Raw genomic sequence first — 25379 nt, 5'->3', positions numbered from 1 at the left:
GCACTCAAGAGACAGATGGGGGACACTCACAAACTTCCTTTTTTAATAGTCTTTGTATGTCATTATTTCTGCCATAATGAATCCCTTTCCAAACCCTGTGCAAATCTTTCTGCAGCCTGAGGAGCCTTCATGGCTTTCCTAATGGTCCCATGCACACATTGCATCTGGGCCTGCAGTAAAAAGTATTCTAGTTAGCGTGCTGCAAACCCAACCTTAATGATCTTTGGCAAAGCACTTTGTGTCCTGCTTGCTTTCCTGCTTCCAGCTACTTGTGCTTCTCCGCAGCACTCAGTTTTTGCAACTTGAGTTCCCAGGCTCCACTAAAAGGAATGACCATGGCAACTGGGTCATGCTTGTCTTTAGCGCTTTACCCTTTATCAATCATCTGTTTTTCTTTTCAATATAGTCTTTTTCATAAAAATTTACCAGGTGGACCATTGGTTTTGAAGTAAAAAATAAATGTTTATTCAATACTTCAATCTCTCTGTCATTCCAAACATTCTCTGTGTAGCCTTGGCTCGCATCAGACTCAAGAGCTGTGCCTGCCACTGTCTCCAAGTGCCAGGATTAGAGTTGTGTGCCACCACTGCCTCTTGACCTCCTCTACAGCAACCTTCCCTGCTTATCTCTAACAGGCCCAACCATTTCCCATCTTCCAGCAGAAGCCCTTCTGCGCCTCAAGTGGGACACACACTTCCTTCAACATGCATGGTATCATTATCTTCAAAAGCGTGTTGGATAAATCCCATTACAGGCTCTAACAGGAGATAAGGCATCCACCAAGCCCTGCCCATTGTGAGCTCCTTTCACAAGGCCAGCAATATCCACTACATTTAGGAAAGCAGGAATCTTTGTTTGCTGGTTTATGATACTGGCAAAGTGGAACCTTTCATCTGGCACAGGAACTCTACTCTCACGGGGTAGATGGCACAGAATGGGAAGTTTTCTGCTGAAGCCTGACTATTGGTTAACATATTGCAAAAGGTAGACTTCCCAACATTTGGCAATCCAACAATACCCACTTTCAGTAAGGTTCCAAATCTTCCAATGATTGGGGGTGGTTTAATTCCATCTCCTCTCTATTTTGGGGCATCATGCTGAGGGTGGACAACTTGCCTGGGGTCCCGGCATACAGACTGATGTCACTGGCAGCCGGAGGTAGCAAGGAAGGTGGGCTGGTTTTTTGCTGTTTTGAGCTAAAGACTCACTCTGTAGCCCAAGCTACAAATAAAAATAAACAAAAATGAAGAGAACTAAAACAAAACAAAAAATAAATTGCCTTGAGCAAACTGGATAACTTGTGAACAGGAATGCAAATTGGCAAACATAAAAGGCAAAGAGATTTATTTTTCCAGAACCTGTAATAATGGAAGTTGTTTTGTTGTTTGTTTTTAATATGCTTTGGATAGGTGGTACATGCCTATAATACTAGTGCTTGAGTGACTGAGGCAAGAGAATGGAACATTCAAGATGGCCTGACAACTTAGTAAGACCTTGTATCAAAACAAAATTTAAAAAAGAGGAACGATAAATGACCTGAGATCATTTTCCAGAATCCACATCAAGACAGAGAACTGACCTTACACAGTTGTCATCTGGCTTCCATACATGTACTGTGATACACACCTGAATTCACATTCTATGCTCGCACGAATAATAACTAAATTTAAAGAAAAGATAAAGAGAGAGATCAAGACAGCCCCAGTCTTACTATCCAGGAAACACAGGAGCTTTCCTACATTCTGTAAACTGAGAGGCTGAAGAACTTTAGGCAAGTCAAAAGATGGAGAAACTGAATTAAGAAAACTAAGATTTGAAACTCAAATTCAAATGCAGCAAGGGAGAAATGGCTCTGAGAGTCAGCCTTGGCCCTCCACGTGAAAATTTACACTCGCTCACACACACCACACAAACACACACACTGGCTCATACCCTCCAACACTGAAAACATAGAATTAGAACTCAGAAACATCCAAGAAGAGATATCCTGATAAAAAGTCTAAATATTCAGTGAACCCAGTAAAGATCAAGAAATAGGGAACACAGTTGGGTAGTTGTGCACAACTTTAATCCCTGCAGTCAGGAAGAAGAGGTAGGTATATCTCCGTGAGTTCAGTTCCAGAACAGCCAGGGCTGTTATACAGAGAAACGCCGTCTCAAAACACAAAAACAACAAAGTAATATGGAATAATAGCATGGTGGCTCAATGCGGTAAAAGTGCTTGCCACTCACACAAGCCTGATGACTTCAGTTCAGTCCCCAGAACCCATGATGGAGAACTGACTCCCAAAGGTGGTGTGTACATACATACATACATACATACATACATACATACATACATACATCACACACACACACACAGAGAGAGAGAGAGAGAGAGAGAGAGAGAGAGAGAGAGAGAGAAAGAGAGAGAGGAAAAATGGCCCAGCAGTAAAGAGCATCAGCTGCTCGTGCACAGGATCTGGATTCAGTACCCAGCACCAACATTGCAGCTCCCACCATCTGTGACTCCAGTTCCAGGAGATTTGATTTTCAGGCCTCTGGGTATCAGGCACACACATGACATACATATATACATGCAAGAGAAACAAACACCTAAAATAAAAACAAATCAATCTCTTATTTTAAAAAATAATTTTTTAAAGATGTCTTAATGAGCCGGGCAGTAATGGCACACGCCTTTAATCCTAGCACTCCAGAGGCACTCAGGAGTATCTCTATGAGTCCCAGGCCAGCCTGGTCTACAAAGCAGATGCCAGGACAACCAGTAGTACTATACAGAGTAAATCCTATCTCAAAACACACACACACCAAAAACAAACAAACAAACAAACAAATAAAAATAAAGTCTTGGTGAATTTAAAAAGACTGACATCACACAAAGGCTCATGACTGCAATCCCAATCCCAGCAATGGATGGAGAGGCTGACACAGAGGACTGTTGCAAGTTTAAGTCCAGACAATGCAAGATAGCAAAGCCTTCATTTGCTGGTTTAAAAAAAAAAAAAAAACAAACTTAAGATCAGGAGCAAATCTCTATTCAGTAGTACTACAAATCCTGGTCAGCACAATTAAGCAAGAAAAAGAAATAAAAGCCATCCAAATTGGAAGAGTAAAATGACCTTACATTAGAAAACCCTCAAAGTTCTTCATGTGCATGGACAAAGAGTAGACTTAGCTGGGGATTTAGCTCAGGTGGTAGAGTGTTTGCCTAGCACATGAAAACCTGAATGTGGTCCTCAATGCTTGGTAAAATATGTATGGTAGCACATGTCTAGAATCTCAGGAGTTTGAAGCCAGCCTGAATTACACAAGACCCTGCCTTAAAAGTTCCCACCACCACCAAAAAAAGATGTAGAGTAAACAGAAGAAAATCATTTTGGAAGCAGTATTTCCCGTTATCAGGGAGGCTGGAGTAGGAGGTCTGCTTATACCCAGGGGTTGGAGGTCAGCTAGAACACATTAAAAAAAAAAAAAATTAAAGCTAGAAATCTGTGACTGACCAAATTAGGGAAGTCTTTATATTAGAATCTATAATCATTTTAATATTAAATTCCTAGAGAATAACAGGAGTTATTAAGAATGTTCTTGTTTGTTTTGTTTTGTTTTGTTTTTCAAGACAGGGCTTCTCTGTGGCTTTGGATGCTGTCCTGGAACTAGCTTTTGTCGACCAGGCTGGTCTCAACTCACAGAGATCCCCCTGCCTCTGTCTCCCGAGTGCTGGGATTAAAGGCGTGCGCCACCACTGAATGTTCTTGTTCTTACAAGACATACATCACAATGTTTAAGGAGTGTAACAATAAGGTCTGGAGTTTTTCTCCACAAGGAACAGAGTGGAGAGAACAAACCAAAGGTTGCAGGTTTCTTTTAGGGTAATAAAAGTATTCCAGAATCAATTGTGATGATACAGGCACAACTCTATAAATATACTAAAACTGCTGCACTGTAAAGTGATTAGCTGTGTATGAATTTCTCCAAACTTACTTTTAAAAAAGGTAAAAGTAATTATCATAAGTCTGAATTACTTATTACTGATTACTTAAAAGGTATACAAACTAAAAAAAACAACATTATATTATACATTCAAAACTACACAGTATATAAAAGTAAATTATCTTTTTTTAATTAAAGGAATTTAAACTTTATATGCAGAAAATGGATGAGACTTCAGGTCACAACTTCTACACATTACTATGTCGATACATGCACAATAAAAACTTCAAAATTTTTCCAGATAGTCTATTAAAATGCCACCATGAGGGATGAGGACCCACTTCAGTGGCAGAGTGCTTGTAAACACAAAGCCCAACCACAAAGTTCAATCTTCATCCAAATCTAACATACAACAATGAACTACAAAGGAGGAGAGTTAGCAAGGGCCTGAGAATGAATACAGTCCTCCTGAGTCTGAGATTAAAGTGCTCACAACCACACCCAGCTTCTACGACACTTCCTGGTTTTCCCAAACATGCAGCACATGCTTTCCTAGATATGCAGACACTTAACTGCATCAAAATAACTATGGAGACAATTTAAAATGTGTAAAGACAGAGGCTGGAGAGATGGCGCAGAGGTTAAGAGCACTGGCTGCTCTTCCAGAGGACCTGAGTTCAATTCCCAGCAACCACATGGTGGCTCACAGCCATCCATTATGAGATAAGGCGCCCTCTTCTGGTGTTCAGAATGTTGTATACATAGTAAATAAATAAAATCTTAAAAAAATGTAAAGCAGAAAGGGCAACAAAGCAAGCAAAACAGTTCTTTACAGATACAGAAAAGCCAGAAGATGAGAAATTCTCTTCAATCTGATGTGTGTGCTCACGACTGCAATGGCAGCAGAGCCATGGTGCCCATGGGGAAGTCAAAGACGCCTTCCATGTTGAGACAGGTTCACTTCACTGCTCACCACAGTGCAGGCCAGGCCAGTGGGCCCACAAGCTGCGGAAGTTTTGTCCTCACTTCCCACGATGTCACAGGAGTTCAGTGATTACAGAAGCACACCACTGCTCCCAGATTTCTGTGGGTTTTCAGGGATCCAAACTTGGGTTCTCACTCTTGCCCAACAGGCACTTTTCCCATTGAGCTCTCTCCCCAGCCTAAGAAATATCTCTGTTCTCATCTGCAGAATTACACAGGCTTTGCTGGAATGGGACCTGAATTTTGACCTTTAGTGATGAGAAGCTTGATGTTTTCTCTAGATAAAATCTGAAATTTTAAATGTTTTGTTCCATGTACTGAGATACACACCTATAATTCAACACCTGGGAGGTAGGGGCAGGAGGATCACCATTTCTAAAAAATAAAGGGTTTCAAAAAACTTCAAAAACAAGAAAATTGGAAGAGAAAAAAGGGAATCTTCTAAAATGAGGATTCTTCAAAAATATTTTCAGTATTTCTGAAATGTACTAAAAGAAGTAGTATATTCGCTGGGCGTTGGTGGCGCAAGCCTTTAATCCCAGCACTCAGGAGGCAGAGGCAGATGGATCTCTGTGAGTTCAAGGCCAGCCTGGTCTCCAGAGAACGAGTGTCAGGATAGGCTCCAAAGCTACACAGAGAAACAACCTTCTCTTGAAAAAAGCAAAAAAAAAAAAAGCAGTAGTATATTCAGATCCAGGCAACTAAACCCCATTGAAAATCTGTATCTTTTGGCACTTCAATGATGCAGCTCAGTTGGGAGAATGCTTGCCAAGCATGAATGAGACCCTGTTTTCCAACAGTATGGCAAAAACTAGGGATAGTGGTCCCCACCTATGCTAGGGTAATCTTAGCACTCAGGATAGAGCCAGAAGGAAAAGAAGTTCAAGGATATCCTTGGCTACATAGTTTGAGGCCAGCCTAAGCCACACGAAACCCTGAGATGGTTCTTCTTTTGTCAACTTGATGAGATTTAGAAAGACCATGGAAACAAATCTCTGTGCATGCCCATGAGGAATATCTAGAGTAGGTTAATGAAGTGAGTAGAAGACAAACCTAAATGTGAACGGTATCCATCAGTCCATGGGCTGTGACCCCATGAATAAAAGAAAGCAAGTTAAACACAAGTATTCATAGCTCTCTGCTTCCTGACTGTGGACACAAAATGATCAGCTGCTTCCTGCTTCTGCTAGCCTACTGTTTCTGTGTTCCCTGGAACTATGAGCCAAAATAAAACCTTCCTTCCTTAAATTGCTTTGTCAGGTATTTTGTTATAGCAACAAGATAACTAATATACTCTGTCTCAAAAATAAAAATGGGAAATTTGCATCTAATGATTGTGTGATCTAGATGGAGGTTATAGCTTAGAACTGAAATGCTGCTGCCCACCCGCCCCCCCCAGCTCACTTGAAGTCACCGATCCATCAGCGTTTAGAGATGGCATCACTGGTAGGTGACTAGTCCACAATGAATTGAAAACTTAATGTTGGGGCCATCAAGATGATATGTAAAGGAGCTTACTCCAAAGCCTGACAACCTGAGTTTGGTCCCTAAGACCAACATGGTGGAAACAGAAGCGACTCCTCTGTAGGGAGCCGTCCTTGCATTCTCCATTACAATGATGGTGCCTGCAGGCACCAAATGTAAATTATTTCGCAGGCGCTGGGTAATTTCCATTCCTTTGATCTCTGCCTATCCCGCAGCTCATTTGGCCTGAGGAGCTGAAGCCATTCATAGGGTAACACGTCCCAGGCGGGGCTGCCAGCCTTTATTAAGGGATGGGATTCTTGGCTTGGGGTCTCCGCTCTGGTAAGCTTATGCTCTCCTCTCTTAAGATGCATTAAAGCTTTCCTGCAGAAGGATCCGAGTGTCCTGTGTGATTCTTGCCGGCGAGAACATAGAGCGCGGGACACTCCTCTAACCTCTATAGATACAGCATACATGTGCCCTTACCTCACACAAAACAAACAAAATAATTTTAGGAGGTGGTGCCTAGCTGCAGGAAGAAGGAGAGCAAAGCGTGCATACTAGAAGGGTATACTTAGTTCTAAGGCTCCACCTTTGCTTTTCGCTGTTTCCCAGGAACTATGTCATGAACAGCTTTACTTCACAGGTACTCCCTCGCAGGACACTTGGCTTCGTCACAATCTAAGGACCACAGAGCTATATGACATGGACTGAAACTCTGAAATCATGAACCCAAACAAATTTGGACTTCTTTTGTTTATCTCAAGTATTTGTCACAGTGATGGTATAAAACTGACTTAGGAAAATGGGATTTGCTCTTTAATTAAACTATAGAGAGCAGTTATATACATTTCCCAGAACAAGTCTATGGGTAAATGACCTTACAAATTACTACTGTAAAATATGCAGAGCTACTTGGGAGGCAGAGCAGGCAGATCTCTCTTGAGTTCAAGGCCAGTCTGATCTATAGAGCAAGTTCCAGGACAGCTAGGGCAGCAGAGAAATTGTCTCTAAAAATAAACAAACAAACAAAAAGCAGAGCAGAACCAAAAGGAAAGAAGAGCTATTTTCTAATTCCAAGCACCTTTTTACTTAATTTTAGGACAGAGAAAGTGCCTCGCTTTATAGCCCAGGCTGGTCTTTAAGTCTTAAAATTGCCTTGATTACTACCCAACTGTACCTCTCCTTCCAAAATTTGTCCTTTGGAATAAGACTAACTATGAGCATCACCTGTAAAACAACTAGGCAAAATGATAACCAAAATGCCAAGAGTGACGGTGCATCCCTGTCCTCCCAGTGATGGGTAGACAGGAAGTGAGAAAGAGAAACTGAGACCTGAACATCATCCTGAGCCACATGAGTTCTAGGCCAGCCTAGGCTCTATGAGACCCAGTTTCAAAAAACCAAAAAATTACTAATTGTTAGTTTAAAAAATAAGCCTTCCTGGGCTATACAGAGATTCTGTACAATTCTGAAAGTCTGTCTCAAACTACAAAGTAAGAAAAGATCTGGGGACAGAAGGTAGTGGTGCAAGCTTTTAATCCCATCATTTGAAAGGCAGAGGAATGTGGATCTCGGTAAGTTCCAGGACAGCCAGGGCTACACGGAGAAACCCTATTTCAAAAAACTAAAATGGAAAACAAAAAAAAAAAAAAAAAAAAGAGGAGGAGGAGGAGGAGGAGGAGGAGGAAGGAAAAAAAGATTTGGGACTATAGCTCAGTAGTAAAGTGCTTGCCTATCATGTATGAGGTCCTAGGTTCAATCCCCAGTGTTGTGTTGGGTGGTAGGGCAGATTGGGGGATATAGCTCAGTTGTAGAGCATTTGCCTAGCATGTGTGAGGTCCTGAGTTCAAACTCAGCATCTGGGGCTGGAAAGGTGGCTCAGAGGTTAAGAGCACTGGCTATTCTTCCAGAAGTCCTGAGTTTAATTCCCAGCAACCACATGGTGGCTCAAACCCAGCATCTAACCCCTCTCCCTCCAGAAATCCTCTATTCATAATAATCCTGCCAATAATAAATATTAAGAAGCAGTAATTTATCATTTCATTTTTTGTTCTGCATTCTAGGGGCTGGGAGGGGTTAGAAGATGTTGCTTTAAAACAGTAACAAGTTATCTTGTTTTGGTCACCAAGCCAACCAAATTCTGACCCCAAGGATGCTGGAGTACACTGCTCAGCATTCCTCCTGCTAAGCTGCAGAGAGAAAGAGTAAAGGAGGATAAAGAGGACTCTTTACAAGGAGAGAATAAAGCACTTACACTTCAAGGACTTTCTAGCCACAGATGCCAGGTGCTACCCACTGAAATCCAGGCTTGGACTAAGCTCCACATTCTCAAAGGGCCATCTCAACCGAAGCCTGGGGCTCAGAGTCAGCAGGAGGAAGCTGCAGCTCCCACTAGCAGCACATTTCAAAGAGACTGCAACAAGAGAACATGTTCCATTTAAAGGCTAATTCCAATCTCCCTCTTTACACAGCAGCAGCAGCAGCAGAACAGACCTTTAAATCAGTCTTTTCTTTCAAAGGATATTTCCATGACTCTGTGATGAATATGGGTAGGCTATGGCCCAGCAATCCTCACTAGCAGGCCTCAAATCCTTCATCACACTTCACAGCACATCTGCAAAGTACTTGCCTCTTTTCTTCTTTAATGATGCACTGTTGTTCCAGGACTCACTGGTATACCAAAGCTCTAAAACAGCCAAGTCAACCAAAATCACTCAGCAGGCCTTAACAATGCAAGCACACACCCAAACAGGAACCAAGAATCATTAGCTGCCAAGATTTAGATTCAAATCAGGGCTGCTAATTAATCCAGCACAAAAACAACTTAAACAGAATTACTTGAAATCCTTCAGAGAAGGCAAGAGCTCTCTCTGACAAACAGAAATGAGTTTCTGGAAATAAGATACTCAATGAAAAATGAAAAGTAACTTAAAAGTATTTGGTTGTTGCATTTTAAAGGAAAACCAATCAATGAATGATAGATTTATTAAATGAGAGTTGCTAGGGAATATAGGCCATATAGTCTAAGTTAATCTTAACTTCCTGTAGCTATTAAGCTCATCAGAGCTGGGGCTGTAGAGAGGGCTCAACAGTTAAGAGCACTTGCTGCTCTTCAGAGAATGTCAAGGTAGAAGAAACCCTTTGTTTAAAGTATAGTCCAGGTAAGAGGGCTTCCTGGAAGCCAAAAATATAGAAACCTATTTACTTTCATTCCTGCCACCTAAGTAAATTTGCAATAATTCAAATATTTAATGAAATTTTAAAATTTTCATCACATTTTTATTTATTGTGTTTACATGCATGTGTGCCGTGACACATGAGTGGAAATCAGAGGTTAACTTGTGGGAGTCAGTTTCTCCTTCCTTTAGGTTAGATTCCGGGGACTGAACTCAGGTCACCAGGCTTGGCAACAGGTACATCTCATTAACAGAATGGGTTGTTTTGTTTTTGAGATAGAATTCCATTGTAGCCCCTAGTATCTGGAACTCACAACAGCACCAAGGATGAGTTTGAATTTCTTTCAGAACTTCTTGCCTCCATATACCCAATGCTGCTACTACGGACATGCACCACTACACCTGGTTTTATACACTGCAAGGATCTGAATCCAGATCTTTGCACATGCTAGGTAAGCACTGCACAACTCAGCTCTACCTCCTGCTCAACTGATGATAAAAGTTTATTATGCATATTAACCATGACAACAAAATTGAGACTCAAAAATTTTTAATATCCCCAAAAAATTTGAGGCCAGGCCATGATGGCACACACTTTCAATTCCAGAACTCGGGAGGCAGAGAAACAGATTCCTTTGAGTTCAAGAACAGCTTGAAAAATCTGTGTTGTACTTAGAAAATGTAGCAGTGCCCTGATGATTTTATGACCTAGATCAAACTCTCAACTGGTTCGAGTGTTAGTGTTCAGGCATCTGCACTGGCCTGTCCTTGGGGTTCTGACAGGATACACCCTCAGCTGCAGCCACTAAGAGCACCGCCTGTGCACATTCACTATGTCCCCTTTTAACAGGGCCCTGCCCACCTCCCTTCTCTGTCTCCCCTCTCTCCCTCCTCTCTACCCCTCCCCTCTTCTCTCTCTCTCTCTGCTTCTCTGCATCCTCCCAGCTGTCTCTATTTTCTCTTCTGCTGCCCCTGTCCCCAGAGGCCGGTCTCCCCTGCTTCCCCTTCTCCCATTCTCTTTACCCCTAATAAAAAACCCCTTCATGTGAGCTCTGTTGCGTGGTGTCTTTCTCTCTCCAGACACTTTTTAATTACAACACCAAAACCAGGTTGACCAAAAATAAATAAATCTAGGTAAGAATGAATAGTACCAGAAAACAGACAATCAAACCCACAAAAACACCATCACAAATTCACACGCAGCTTCTAATACTCCAAACCATGTCTACCCTGTCCAATCAATGTAATGGACTTATTTAAACTTGCATTCCACTTTAATTTTATTAAATTTAATTAAGTAGCCATGCCTTGCTAATGGCTTACATATGGAATGATGCAGGTAGATTAGTGAAAGCCTTTCCTCTTTATTGTTTATTCACATACTCAGTCTCTTCCAATGAGAAGCATACAATATTCATTCCTATATTCATCAAGCCAATTGATCCTCAGAAGTTGTATACAAACAGTTTTTATTTTCTAAAAAGGCTTCCTTTCAAAATCAAGTTATGTTTTAAAGGTCACTTAGAGGATACAAACATAAGCACAAAAATAAATAAGCTAAATTAGTAACTACACCTGCTAGAATAAACCAAAGTCTGGGAATTTAGAACTGATTGAAAGAATCAAGGAATTCCAGGTCGCTCCCTTTGTGTCTTTGGGAAGCCATCATCCATACTGGTGAAAACTTTCCAGGGCAGCTGCTTTGGGGTCATCCATTACTCTACAAAGAAATCAAGGCAGCGGAGGCCCAAGTAACTTGGAGAGTTACACACTTAGTGTTGAGACTAGAACACGGTCTAGACTATCTGTTTGTGATCTGGTACCTGCTCGTTATGATGAGAAGAACCCTGGAAGAACACAGTGGGCTAGCAAAGGAAAATGAGCCAGCCAGTGACCTAAAGAAAAAGATGATGAAAAAGCCTGCGCATGACTGTGCAGGTGGCAAGCAGAGGTGCTATGCCATGTAAGCAGACAGCCTTACTATTCTGCCTCCTATATAACATTCCAGAAAGGAAAAGCACTGAAAACCAGAAGCTGATAGCCATTGTCCTGAATCTTTCTGACACTCCATGCAAGAAAATCCCCACTGACAAGTGACAAATCATACACAAAACTATCAACTGCCCTGGGCGTTGGTGGCGCACGCCTTTAATCCCAGCACTCGGGAGGCAGAGGCAGGCGGATCTCTGTGAGTTCGAGGCCAGCCTGGTCTCCAGAGTGACTGCCAGGATAGGCTCCAAAGTTACACAGAGAAACCCTGTCTAGAAAAACCAAAAACCAAAAAAACCCCCCAAAGTATCAACTGAATCCATTAAAGCATGACTTTATCTCAATTTTTTAAAAATATGCTTTTAATTGTGTCTTTTCAGTTTCCAGGTTAGACTATAGAATCTACCTTTCTCTGGATTTTTTGTTTTTGTTTTTTTGAGACAGAATTTCTCTGTAGCCCTGGCTGTCATGGAACTCTCTGTAGACCAGGCTGGCCTTGAACTTACAGGGATCTGCCTGCCTCAACCTCCCAAGTGTTGGGATTAAAGATGTGAGTGGCCACCACCCAGCTGTCTCTGACATGTTTAAGATGGGGTCTCCATGCCCAGGCTGGCTTCAAACTCAGTATGTAGCTGTCTTGTCTCCACCTCCCATGTAGTTAGCACTATAGGCATGCCCCACCATGTCTGGTTTATACAGAGCTATGGATCAAATCCATGGCTTCATGCATACTAGACAAACACTCTACTTACTGGTCAATATCCCCAACCCTGAACTATAACTTCTAAGGTAACTTCTAGACCACAGATTATTTATGTAATAGAACCAACTTAAAAACAACCAAGCAGGGGGCTGGAGAGATGGCTCAGCAGTTAAGAGCACTGACTGCTCTTCCAGAGGTCCTGAGTTCAATTCCCAGCAACCACATGGTGGCTCACAACCATCTGTAATGAGATCTGGTGCCCTCTTCTTGCCTGCAAGCATACGTGGAGGCAGAATGTTGCATACATATATAAATAAAATCTTAAAAAAAAAAAAACCCAAACAGCCTAATTACTAGCCCTAGAAAGAGTCAGCTTTCTTTTCTTTAAAGAGCTTTCTAAATGGTCTACTAATTTTGTATACACTCTGGAGGTGGCCAAAGGAAATAGTGTTCAGATGCAAGCTGCTATCTCATAAGAATTCCTTAAGATCTGATTCTAAAACAACTTAGTTTCCTTTAAAAACCTAGGAGTTGTCAGTGAGATCTGCTTACCAGAGAATGTAACTATTGTTATTCTTTTGTTTAAAAAGAATAGAAATGCTGAGACATGAGACATAAGACGTGTTTAATATAAGGCCCGGCAGAGTAGGGAGACTAAGAAGAGGAACAGGGGTAAATGGCTGACCGCCATGGCCGGTCGCCATAGAGAGAGCATAGGTGGGAGACAGAGTAGAGAGAAAGCAGAGACAAAGCAGAGCGGGGAAACAGAGAGCATAAATGGGCAGGGACCTATCTTTTAAAGGGGTCCTCTGTATCTGCGTGCAGACTTAGTTCCCATGGAACCTTGGGCTGACCAGGGTACTGCCTGTTCCACCAGTAACAGGGGCAGGCCAGCATAATGCCTGAACCTTTCAGCTATGGCTACAGTGTTCCCAAGAATTTTGGTGAAAAGTCTGTAAAAGTTCTTCAGAAAACACCTGTTTTAGCTGGACTCAATAGAACACACCTGTAATCCCAGCACTTGTCCAGCAGAGGCAGGACAAGGAGTTGCAGAGGTTTCAAGACCATCCTGGGCTACAAGAGACACTGCCTAAAAAAAGAAGCAAAACTCCACATGACAAAGAAAACGGAAAGATACACCAAACTGTACAAACTCTTGGGGTGGGGAAGGAGGGTAGCTTTCCCTCCACCCCAGTGTTTCACTGTGTAGCCCTGGCTGTCCTGGAACTCACTCTGTAGACGAGGCTGGCCTTGGAACCATAGAAATCAGCCTGCCTAGGCTGGGACTACAAAACTACAGCCCAACACACAAACTAATCTTAATAGACAGACTTAAAAACACTGAAATCTGCCTGAGAATAGGATGAGCTCAGATGGAAAAAGCCAAAAATGAGTCTTGTGGCTCAGAATTATAAACAGCAAATACAACTAAAGGCAGAGAGTTGTACACCCAGCTCTGTATACACCCAGCTCTGTATACACCCAGCTCTGTATAAGCAGCAGTGACACCCTAGAGTTTCTCCTTGACTCTGAGCAGTTGGGACACTGGTAGCCTAGCTTATAATCAATCCCCAAGCAAAAGACTAGAGGACTCCGCTCAAAGTAAAAGTGGCCCAGGAAAAAATGAGCAACACTAAGACAATAAGTGATGCCATGGGGAGCAGCCCATCCTGAAGCTGAGGCAGAAGAAACTCAAGTTCAAGACTAGCCTAGGCCACAAAGAAAGATCTAGGCCAATCTGGGCTATGTAGCAAGATCCTGTCCCAACTACCACCTCCCCCCCACACACACACACTTCCCTATTTTCTCTACAAGCAGGTGGGGAAAAGTTAAGATGAGTACAATATTGCACTCATTATAATTCTAATAGTTAGGAAACAGAGACAGGAGGCAAAGACAACCTGGCTATAACATGAAACATTGCCAACCCCCCTCTACCTCTTCGCCCCCAAAAATCTAGAAACTTCCTCAGTCAGGAAGAACTTTCCTTTAAAAAAACAAAAACCAAAAAACAAAAAGTTCTTAGTCTGAACCCTAGAACCCACAATAAAAATAAATAAATAAAAATAAAAAGCCAGGCACTGGTTTGTAATTCTAGCATGGGGGAGGTAGGGCTCAGGGGCCAACCATTCTAGCACCAATTGGTGAGTTTTATGCCAATAAGACTGAGATGGACTCCAGTTCCTGAAGTGACACTCCAGTTCCTGAAGTGACACGCAGGGTCGATCTCTGGCCTCCGTCTGCATGCACTCACATGCAACTTCTCACACACAGACATGCACACATCAGAGAAATGGAAGAATAAAACAGGGTTAATGAACCTTTCCCAATTATCCACCAAATGAAGGAATAATCCAAGGAAATGTTATGAAACCCAGGAATCAGTACACCAAACACAAGAAGGAGGCGAAGGAAATTCCCTAGGCCAGTGTTAAAGAGGGGCGATCCCTGGACAGTAATTAGGCAACAGAATCAAGAGAGGTTCTATAAACCAAAAGTTCTCAGAAAGAAAAGAAACAAAAACCCTTACCTGTGTTAAAAAGCTCTATACTGCTGAATGGCTGATCATAGAACCCCTGATCATAGTGAGTTAGAATGTTGCAGATACAGAGCCAAATTACCTTGGGCTATTTTTAGCCCCCTCAATAGCATTCATTGCCCTCTGACCTTTAAGGTGTGTTCTTCGAAGACCACTAACTTTTATCAAACCAAAGGCTAAAAATGTCATCAGATAGTACCAAAAGCCTACTGTAGAGCCAATTGTGGTGGCACATGCCTTGAGGCCCAGCATTTCGGAGGCAAAGACAGGCAGATTTCTGGGTTCATGGCCAGCTGGTATACTTAGCAAATTACAGGCCAGTCAAAGCTACATAGCAAGACAATGCCTCAAAACAAAACTATAGAAACCCCTACAGAACAAACAAGCAAAAATTATAGCAGTTTCCGTTTCTTTCCTATAACCTGTTCATCCAATGCCCCACCAATTTTTTTGTTTTGTTTTGTTTTTTCCAAACAGGGTTTCTCTGTGGCTTTGGAGGCTGTCCTGGAACTAGCTCTTGTAGACCAGGCTGGTCTCAAATTCAGAGATCCACCTGCCTCTGCCTCCAGAGTGCTGGGACTAAAGGTGTGCGCTACTGCCACCCAGCTTTTCTGTAAATTCTTTAGTTTGACTTTCCTTATTTATTTCTTAATTTGTGTGTGTGAGAGAGAGTATGCATACAGAAGGGAACATCAGATCCCCTGAAGCTTGAGTATAGCCAATTGTGAGTTGCCAGACAGGTGCTGGGAAGCCAACAATGATCCCCTAGAACAGAAAGCACTCTTACCCACTGGGTCATTATCTGCAGCCCACTTCTCTGTCCTATAACTAATACAATCTCATGTAACCCCTTCCATAGTAGAACACATTTCAGGGCACCCTGCATCATGTTTGTGGACCACATCATTCATATTTGACTCAAGAATAAACTGTGTTTTTGAAGTGAGGGTTATATGTGGGGTTGATAGATCTTAGGGCTACAAGCCGTCTTTAGCCAACAAGGAAAACAGATCAATATGAACATATAAGGTAAACATTTTATACTACGGACATTTAGGAACAAATGACTTAGATATATAGACAACAAAATAATTTTTTCTAAAGGATATTGCTCACCAAGCACATACAAAAAAAAATTTTTTTTAAGTAAAACTTTTTAACTTCGAAAAAAACTGAAACTGAAGATTTCAAAATAATAAAAACTCAAACATGGGGTTACTTGAAATTCTTGAGCCAGGAAACAGTACATTCTGGATTGTGCTCAGAGAACACTGAATAAAATAAAGGAATCAAGAGGATGCTCAAGTCGGGAGAAATGAGATGACTGAGCCTGTGGACACCTGCTGCCAAGCCTGACAACCTGGGATAGGTCTCTAGAATCCACCAGTCAGAAGGAGAAAACTGACCTCCACAAGTGTGTCCACACATACACAATGAATAATTTAAATGCTGAAGATGCTTGAATGATGATGCATAGCTGTTCTAAGTATTTTCTCACCCTTTTCTACTATCTTTTCTGCTCCAGTAGGCTGTCTCCCTCCACCCCCTTGAGACACGGTCTCTCTGGTTGTCCTGGGACTCATTATATACACCAGAGCTGACCTCGAACTCAGAGGTCCTCCTGCCTCTGCCTCCCAAGTGCTGGCATTAAAGGTGTGTGCTACCACACCTGGCAAAATTTTTATCTTTGTCTTCCCACTTGTAAACAAGGACTTGGGTCTCACATTTACACTCAACGATCAAAGTTAAAGTGGCAATTTTTTTTTAATTACATACTAGCATCCAAGGGGCTTATTTAACAGGAAATAGCACCGTTACATATTAGTTATGAGTTAGAGAGGGAGAGCAAACAAAAATATGCTTATGAGTATGAAATGCAAAATAATGGGAGGGGAGAGCTAGGGATGTAGGTTGGACTGGATCCCCAGCACCACACACACAAAAAAAGGAAAATAAAGGCACTGTTAGTAAAATCAGCAGCTATACAAACTCATAAAAATAAAACATAGCAAAGCTGGACGGTGGTACCTTATTCCCAGCACTCGGGAGGCAGAGGCTGGAGGATCTCCGAGTTTGAGGCCAGCCTGGTCTACAAAGTGAGTTCCCAGACAGCCCGGACTATTCAGAGAAATCCTGTCTCGAAAAAAAACAAAATAAATACATAAAACAGCAAAAGTGAGGGGCAAAAATCAAGGGAGAAAATACAAAACGTGTGTCAAAAAAATTAAATACATGAACTAAAAAAACTAAACATGAGTAAATATAATAGATACAACGTATTATACGGGCTAATTAAAGCAGTTCCGATACCCATCTTACAAATACAAACCTACAGGTGGGAGAAATAAGGTAAGAACCTAATATAAAACAAAACAACTCTCCAAAGATTTCCTGAAACCACAATTAATTTTTCTTTACATTATGTTGCACTCCAAAACGGGGGCGGGGGAGGGGGGAATTCATACGAATAAGAATCAAGAAGCCTGAGAGATTTCGAGTGAACTAACATGAGTGACAATCGGCCAGGAACACTGAGGTTGTGGGTAAAGAGAAGGAACTGCCAGATGCGATGCAACCCTTGGATGTGGAAGGTGAAGCAGAAGCATCCTTACATGGGAGGTGGGGAAGCATCCGCGGGCTGCTGACATGGGTCGAAGGAAGAGACAAAACAGAGAAGCTCGGCCCCCAAAATAGCAAAAGCGACGGTGGAACTTAAAGGGGGGGTTGGTTAGGTCCGTGCCACAAGCGAGAAAGTCCAGCCACACAAATCGGATGCTACCGGGTAGCGGAAGGGCCGATCCGGGGCCGATCGATTAGGGAAAAGGCGGCAGAGAGGAGGCTGCTCAGCCCCACCCCACCACAGCAGCTCCCAAGGCCAACCGCCCGGCTCAGGCTCTCGGCTCAACCCTCGATCCCACCCGGCCCCGGCCCCGCGGCGCAGAACGGCCTCTTCCCGCCCCTCACCGAACGTTGCAGCTCCCCAAGCCAAAACGAGGCGCGCTCCTTTCCACTGGGGTCTGGGTCGTGGTAGAGCGCCTGCACCGCCTGGTACACGAGCTGCAAGGTCGGCTTGGCTCCCTCCATGGCGGCCGCGGCGGCGGTGACAGCGACGACTGCGACCCTTCTCCCGAGGCTTCCCTCTTGCTCCGCCTCTCACGCTTCCTCACTGTCTCGGCCACAGCCGCTCCCGGACTGGCGCCATCTCCTCCTTTCTGGCCGTTACCAGGGAAGGGGGGGGGTTCCTCGTGGAAGTTGCCCCCTCGGAAACAGCGGATGGGTCGTTTCAGGTTCCTGGCTCCTTCCCGTCCCGCCTTGCTGCGAGAATCCAGACTCTGGAGTCCGGACGCCGGTTCTTGGTTCCTCGCCTCCCGCCTTGCTCTCAGAGGCCTATCTCCGCATGACACAAACCACGCTGCGAACCTGAGCACATCTCCACCAGACCGGAAGCAGCCGCCCGTATACTTTCCGCACACTTCCGTCTGGTGCACTACAAACTGCCTCCTTCCCGGCACGCCTCCTCTTGTTTCCCGCCTCCTCCCGGAAGTGGCCCTGCCGGACCAGGAGCACTGAAGGCATGGGACAGAAGGTAGTTACCTAGGTCTTTAACGTCTCACTTGAGCTTTAAGAACCGCTTGTGTCAAGTCCCTGACCTAATCTTATCTCCCCGGCAACGAGTCCAAAGTCTTTCCTCCCGTTTCCCACTTCTGGCCGCCTCCCCAGGGAGCCCTTTCTGCCTCCTGTGGGCATTTAAGGAGCATCATCAGTTCAGCTGTCTCCAAGGTCCAACTTTCTGTAGTGTACTGCAGAGCCACACAGGTCACGTAAGACATGGTTCCTCCTCTGATTCCCATTAGAACCATACTAGCTACACTTCACCAAATTACTATTTTCACTCCTGGAGCATGTGCCACACTGCATAAATCCAGCATGAGCCTCTTTTTTTCTACTAAGATCTTAACATTCAAAAGGAATCTCCTAGCCGGGCGTTGGTGGCGCACGCCTTTAATCCCAGCACTCGGGAGGCAGAAGCAGGCGGATCTCTGTGAGTTCGAGGCCAGCCTGGTCTACAAGAGTTCCAGGATAGGCTCCAAAGCCACAGAGAAACCCTGCCTCGAAAACCAAAAAAAAAAAAAAAAAAAAAAAAAAGGAATCTCCTGTTCTGTTTCAGGTTCTTATCCATCTATCTCATTGTCATTAGCATATTGGGTGTGGCTTTTGTAAAATACTTTTCTTCTCATATCAAAACAATACACTGTCGGATTGTGTGGAGGGGGCCTGTAATCTCAACTCTTGGAAGATAGAACCATCAAGAGTTCAAGGCCAGCCTCTACTACATGAAACCCTGTCTTTAAACAAAACAAATGGACGGTGGTGGCGCACACCTTGATCCCAGCACTTGGAAGGCAAAAGCAGGCAGATAAATCTCTTGAGTTCGAGGCCAGCCTGGTCTACGTAGCAAGTTCCAGAAAAGCACAGAAACCCTGACTCGAGGGGAGAAATTAAAGTAAATTTTAAAATTAATAAAAAATAAACAGGCAAGCAAAAGCAAATCAGTACTCTAGCAATTCTCAGTTCACACACAAAGAAGTTTCCCAACATTGCTGTTGCATTAAAAATAACTGTTACTATCTGATGGATGTTGACAGTGTGTAAAGCATTATAGTTACAGATTAACAACCTTTTAAGACAAATCCTTTTTTATGAAAACCTTTCAAAAATTTATTTTTATGTGTTTGAGGGTTGTACCTGCATTTGTGTGAATGTGCACCATGGTGCCTGCCTGGTACTGGGGGAGTTACAGACAATTGTGAGCTACCATATAGGTGCAGGGAACTGAATCTGGGTCCTTTACAAGAGCAGCAAATGTGCCCCTAAGACTTTGTTCTTTTTTAAAGCAGAGTTTCTCTCTGTAGTCCTGGCTGTCCTGGAACTAGCTCTGTAGACAAGATTAGCATCAAACTCTGAGATCTACCTGCCTTTGTCTCTGGATTTCTGGGATTATAGGCATGAACCACCACCACATGTAAAATCTCATTTTAAAAGAAGAGAATTTGGCCGGGCGTTGGTGGTGCACTCCTTTAATCCAAGCACTTGGGAGGCAAAGGCAGGCAGATCTCTGTGAGTTCAAGGCCAGCCTGGTCTCCAGAGTGAGTTCCAGGACAGGCTCCAAAGCAATACAGAGAAGCAATGTCTTGGAAGAAGAAGGAGGAGAAGGAGGAAGGAAGGAAGGAAGGAAGGAGGAGGAGAAGGAGAAGGAGAAGGAGAAGAAGAAGAAGAAGAAGAAGAAGAAGAAGAAGAAGAAGAAGAAAGAAAGAAAGAAAGAAAGAAAGAAAGAAAGAAAGAAAGAAAGAAAGAAAGAAAGAAAAAATTTGAGGCTGTTCATGATGGCTCACACATTAATCCCAGCATTTGGGAGGCAAAAACTTGAGGCTTGCTGCAAGTTTGAAGCCACCCAACTCTTCACAGTTTCAGGCAAGTCTGTGTTACATATTGACACTTTGTCTCAGAAAAAGGAAGAAATTAAAGGAGAGAATGAAGGTAATTTAGTTTGCCAAAGGTCACAAGGTTCTTAAATGAAAGTTGGAATTTGACTCCAGATCAGATTTGCTGCAAAGTCTTTCAAATAGTAGAACTTTATATTCCTTTGTGGTAATGCACTTCTGAATTGTTATTGTCAAGAAATTTTAACTGCCGCCCATGTGAAAAAACTTACAAGCATTGATATAACTATTAGCAAAGAAAAGAAACTTAGTATTTCAACTACCTGACTCATTCATTCGTGAAGAAAAGATTTAGCAAGGCCACCTTGGTCTCTACTTTCATTGACTTTACCTGAAATTGCAAACAAACAAACAAACACAAGCAATTCAATACATAGTAAAAAAGTTGTATGACTATCCTTAAACAAAAGAACTGTGGTTGTGGTGGCTTCCCATGGGCTTCCCATATGTGAATGCTTAGTCACCAAAGAGTGGAACTCTTTCGTAGGATTAGAAGGATTAGGAGGTGTGGCCTTGTTAGAAGAAGTGTGTCTGTCACTAGGGATGAGCTTTGAGGTTTTCAGGAGCCCACAAAGTTTCTCTCTTCTTCTCTCTCTAACTGTGGAACAAGATGTAGCTCTCAGCTACTGCTCCATTGTAAAGAGTACTGCCATGCTCCACCGTGATGATAGTGAACAAGACCTCTGAAGCTCTCAGCAAGCCCCCGATTAAAATGCTTTGTTTTGCCGGGTGTTGGTGGTACACATCTTTAATCCCAGCACTCAGGAGGCAGAGGCCAGCCTGGTCTACTGATCAAGTTCCAGGACAGGCTCCAAAACAATACAGAGAAGCACTGTCTCAAAAAAAAAAAAAAAAAAAAAAAAAAAAAAACTTTCTTTCATAAGAGTTGCCTTGGTTGTGATGTCTTTTAACAGCAACAAGACAGTGGACTTCTGTCTCTGCTTTAAAAAGATCATGGGTCTTTCATTTAAGAGTTAAAACTCTTGGATGAAAATGGTTGTTTCTTCATGACCTTGGGTTATGCAATGCTTCTTAGCTATGCTACCAAAACCAGCCAAAAAAAAAAAAAAAAAAAAAAAAAAAGGAAAAGTTCAGCTCAGTGGTGGTGCACGCCTTTAATCCCAGCACTTGGGAGGCAGAGGCAGGTGGATCTCTGTGGGTTCAAGAGCAGCCTGGTCTACAAGAGCGAGTGGCAGGACAGCCTCCAAAACCACAGAGAAACCCTGCCTCAGAACCCACCCACCCCCCCAAAAAAAGGGAAACGTTCAAGGGCTGGACAGATGGCTCAGTGGTTAAGGAAACTGGTTGCTCTTCCAGAGGATCCAGCTTCAATTCCAGGCATCCACATGGCAGCTCACAACTATCTGCAGCTCCAGTTCCAGGGGATTTGACACCTCCACACCATTGTACATAAAATAAAGTTAAATAATTTTTTTTTTGTTTGAGACAGGGTTTCTCTGTACAGCTTTGGAGCCTGTCCTGGAACTAGCTCTTGTAAACCAGGCTGGTCTCAAATTCTCAAAGATCTGCTGGCCTCTGCCTCCCAAGTGCTGGGACTAAAGGCGTGTGCCACCACCGCCTGGCAAAGTTAAATAAACTTTTTAAAAAAGGAAAAGTTCACTGCACTTCATGAAAACTAAAAATTTTGAGAGCTGAAGACATGGCTAGGCAGTTAAGAGTATGTGTTGTTCTTTCAGAGGATCTAAGTTTATTTCTAGCACCCACCGGTTGGTGCACAGGCACTTGTAACTCTTAATTCCAGACCTTCTTCTGATCTCAAGCACCAGACATGAACATGGTACAGGCAAAACATTCATAAAGTAAAAATAAGTAAGTTATTGAAACATGCGCTAGAGAGGTAACTCAATTGGTAGAGAACACTTTAGGATGAACAAATTTCTGGGTTTGATTGCCCACACCACAGAAAACAAAAGTGTGGTGGTACACTTGTGTAATCCCAGCACTCTAGAGTTAGGGACAAGCAGAACAGAAGTTCAAGGTCATTCTCGGATACTTAGTTTGAGGCCAATCTAGAATTTATGAGATCCTGTCTTCAAAAGGACAAAAAAAAAAGAAAGGAAGGAAGAAAGAAAGAAAGAGAAAGAAAGAAAGAAAGAAAGAAAGAAAGAAAGAAAGAAAACACTCTAGATTGAAGGGGCTGGGATGATCACCTTAAAAATATTTTAAACTAATACCAGACTGACAGATGCATAAGAAAATAAAGTAAAAAGTGTTATTCCAGGCAAAGGCAACAACAGTTAAAGTCTGTAGGGAAAAGAGGACAGTGTATACTGCAGAGTCTATAAACTGAGAGAAGTCCACACCAGCTGAAAAAGAGACTTGATGTTTAGCAAAAGCAACACCCCACACATCTTTGTGTCCTCAAGAGATTGCCTAAAATATGTTAAGTGTGCAGAAACTGTTTTAAGTGGCTGTCTTTTAGCTCCTTAGAGATTTCTCTTAAATCATTCCGGCTTGCGACACAGAATGTCTTCGGCAAGGACAAAAATAAACTGTTGCTGTAATCCTGGTGAGGAACAATAGTGGCCTAATGTAGGCATTAGAAATGGAGATGTAAAACAAACTTAGGAGAATAGATTTGGGTGCGGTGGTAGCTGTGGTTACAGGATGCAGGGAGAAGAACAAGAACTCAGCTTTCTGAAACATAGACCACAGAAACAGTTGCCTTTATGGTAGTGAAGAAAGGAGTGTGTCAGGTATGCACTCCAGTCCCCTGAGGTGCTGTTATAGGGATAGTCATAAAGCTTAAGTGTTAAAGTGGCCAAGTATCAGAAGTAGGCAGAAGTATTCTGAGGTGGGGACAATGAGTTTTCTTGGTGATATCCAGGGCAGAGACCATAGGCAGTATTCCTGTCACAGTGACAGGTCAACGAACCTTGCTACAGTCTGAGGTATCTGTTCTTTTATGTGTCTTCAAAGAGACAATGGACATAGTGGCATTGTCTCTTCGTCTGGTGTGTCTGAAGGGTTAATTACCTAAAAGCCCCAGGTGGACTGAGAAGTCTGAATGGGAAAGTTGACTTGATTGCTAACACTGGGAAGCTACTGATTGGGCGCTCTACATAGCAACCACTAGTTGCTCTACTAGCAACTACTCCTAGACTGCCAGGGAACTAACCTGCAGATGGACTTGCCCATCCTCTAAGTTCCCCTTTTTCCATCCAATAAAATCCCAAGCTCAGGAGAATAAGAAGGGAGAATAATAAGGAGAAGAGGAGGGATGCAGAGGACATGAGGGAGCAGAAAGGTTGAGTCAGGGGAAGAATAGAAGATAACAAGAATAGAGATACCATAACAGAGGGAGACATTTTAGGTTTACAAAGAAATCAGGCACTAGGGAAATGTCTGGAGATCTACAAAGATGATACCAGCTAACAATCTAAGCAACAGAGGAGAGGCTACCTTAAATGCCCTCCCCTGATAATGAGATTGATGACTGACTTATATGCCACCTGATAGCCTTCATCCAGCAGCTGGTGGAAGTAGAAGCAGACACCCACACCTAACCACTGAACTGAACTGGAATCCAGATGCAGAGAAGGACAAGTGAAGAGCAAAGGGGTCCAGACCAGGCTGGTGAAACCTACAGAAACAACTGACCTGAACAATGGGGAGCTCTTGCTCCTCAGACTGATAGCTGGGATACCAGCATGGGACTCATCCAGACCCCAGGAACATGGGTTTCAGTGAGGAAACCTTGGAAATCTACGGGACCTGCTATAGTAGTTCAGTACTTATCCCTAGCATAGGTGTGGACTTTGGGAGCCCATTCCACATCTAGGAATACTCCCTGAGCCAACACACATGGGGGTGGGCCTCGGCCCTATCCCAAAGGATATGATAGACTCTGATGACCCCCTATGGAAGGCCTCACCATCCAAGGGGAGCAGAAAGGATATGTGATAGGTAGGGTTTTAGTTGGGAGGGGGAGGGGAGGACGGGAGGGAGAGGGAACTGGGAATATCATGTAAAACAATCTTGTTTCTAATTCAAATAAAAAAATTAACAAAAAAATCCCAAGCTCCACCCCCATGCCACCTATGCACAGTCTTACTTCCACAGAGAGAACTTAGCCCTTTCGTTGTCCTGATTAAAGAACACTTCTGCTTCTGGAGATGCCTGTCTTCCCTTTACTGCCACATCGCCTCCATCAATCGAAATCTAACAGAGTCCAATAAGCTTATAAGTAGTAGATGCTTGTTAGCACCTGGAAGTCTTATCCATCTGTGCCAGGTGACTGCTGTGGGGGAATAGCTCTGAGCATAGCACCAATTTATATGTCTTCCCCCCCGTTATTGAAAATGGGGGCATGGTCTTTTTTACGTCTCACATACTATATCCTGATTACAGTTTCTCCTCCCTCTTCTCCCAGTTTCCCCTCCCCTCCCCTCTCCTCCTCTCCCCTCCCCTCCTGTCCCATCTGTATCCACTCCATTTCTGAGTCTCATTAGAAAACAAATGGGCCTCTAAGGGATAATAATAGGATATGATCAAGTAAATAATAAAAACAAAAGCTAACACATCAGAGTTGGACAAGATAAACAAACAGAAGGAAAGGATCCCGAGAGAAGGCACGAGAATTGGAGACCCACACTCTCACACTGATCTAGAAGCCATGATATGTGCTCAGAGGACCTGGTGCAGACCAGAGCAGGCCCTGTGTTTGCTGCTTCAGTATCTGTGAATTCCTATGAGCTTTGGTTCTGTTGGTTTAGAGAGCCTGTTTTCTTGGTGTCCCCTGTTTCCTCTGACTCTTACATTTTGCCTCCTCATAGTGTCCCAGATTTCCTGGATGGTTTGTGCCAAAAGTTTTTTAGATTTAACATTTTCTTTGACCAAGGTATCTATTTCTTCTATAGTGTCTTCAATGTCTGAGATTCTCTCTTCCATTCCTTATCTTCTGTTGGTGAATCTTGCTTGTGAGGTTCTAAATTTTTCATTTCCAGATTTCCCTCAGATGTCCCCACCCTTGTTAATTTCTACCTAATTCTGAAAGACTATCTCCAGATACAGCTGCATTAGAAACTAAGGAAATCAAACAGATGAATGCAGAGAAGGGGGGTGCA

General features: G+C 43.0%; 1 protein-coding gene and 1 pseudogene across 2 annotated transcripts in view; both read right to left on the bottom strand.

The window, feature by feature from the left end:
* Tnpo3 (transportin 3) overlaps nt 1-18251 on the bottom strand; it is a 70015-nt gene extending 51764 nt beyond the window's left edge. The window contains exons 1-2 of one of the 2 annotated variants that reach the window (XM_027391364.2): nt 17756-17894; nt 8639-8797 (exon numbers count right to left, since the gene is read on the bottom strand). Coding sequence is in view for 1 of the 2 variants with exons in the window: in XM_027391363.2 (XP_027247164.1) it covers nt 17756-17875 (120 nt within the window). In the remaining variant the exon portion in view is untranslated. Of the gene's footprint in view, nt 1-8638; nt 8798-17755 lie in introns of both variants that reach the window. The other variant, XM_027391363.2, reaches the window with a different exon arrangement.
* On the bottom strand, nt 352-17439 carry LOC113832812 (annotated as a pseudogene).
* Nucleotides 18252-25379: the final 7128 nt, after the last annotated feature.

Source organism: Cricetulus griseus (assembly GCF_003668045.3).
Source record: "Cricetulus griseus strain 17A/GY chromosome 1 unlocalized genomic scaffold, alternate assembly CriGri-PICRH-1.0 chr1_0, whole genome shotgun sequence".
Classification (NCBI taxonomy): domain Eukaryota; kingdom Metazoa; phylum Chordata; class Mammalia; order Rodentia; family Cricetidae; genus Cricetulus; species Cricetulus griseus.
The sequence above is the reverse complement of the archived record's forward strand: the minus strand, read 5'-3'. Positions and strand labels throughout refer to the sequence as shown.